General features: G+C 75.4%; 2 protein-coding genes across 3 annotated transcripts in view; one reads left to right on the top strand and one right to left on the bottom strand.

Annotated features, from left to right (window-relative positions):
• KCTD2 (potassium channel tetramerization domain containing 2) overlaps nt 1–49 on the bottom strand; it is a 10,592-nt gene extending 10,543 nt beyond the window's left edge. Inside the window, exon 1 of the mRNA XM_010579470.1 lies at nt 4–49. Coding sequence (XP_010577772.1) covers nt 4–49 — 46 coding nt within the window. The remainder of the gene's footprint in view (nt 1–3) is intronic.
• Nucleotides 50–201: 152 nt separating this feature from the next.
• The window catches only part of ATP5H (ATP synthase, H+ transporting, mitochondrial Fo complex, subunit d), a 3,513-nt gene continuing 3,380 nt past the window's right edge, over nt 202–334 (top strand). The window contains exon 1 of one of the 2 annotated variants that reach the window (XM_010579300.1): nt 202–262. The gene's annotated coding sequence lies outside the window, so the exon portion shown is untranslated. The remainder of the gene's footprint in view (nt 263–334) is intronic. The other variant, XM_010579298.1, reaches the window with a different exon arrangement.

The following is a 334-nucleotide window of genomic DNA, read 5'->3' as shown; positions in this document are numbered from 1 at the left end:
TACGGCCCCGCGGCGGCCCCTCCGCCGCCGCCGCCGCCAGCTCGGCCATGGCGGTAGCGCTCAGCGGCCCCGCGTCGCCATCACCGTCCGCTCCGCCGCCGCTTCCGGTGCGCAAAGCGCTTCCGGGGTAAGCAGCGGCGGTCACCGAGAAAGGAGGGGAAGGACGCCTTCCGGTGGAGCTGCGCTCTGATTGGGCGGCGGGGGAGGGACTTCCGGCGCTGCTGGCCTCCGCGCTTGGGGACGGGGGTGGCGGTCAGTGAAGGTGAGAGCGGGGACCGGGACCGGGACCGGGACCGAGGGAGGCCGGGGGGTGTTGGTGGTGGCTGGAAGGGGG

This window comes from Haliaeetus leucocephalus, unplaced genomic scaffold (assembly GCF_000737465.1).
Source record: "Haliaeetus leucocephalus isolate CR32 unplaced genomic scaffold, Haliaeetus_leucocephalus-4.0 Scaffold657, whole genome shotgun sequence".
Taxonomy (NCBI): Eukaryota; Metazoa; Chordata; class Aves; order Accipitriformes; family Accipitridae; genus Haliaeetus; species Haliaeetus leucocephalus.
This window is presented reverse-complemented; position numbering and strand designations above follow the sequence as displayed.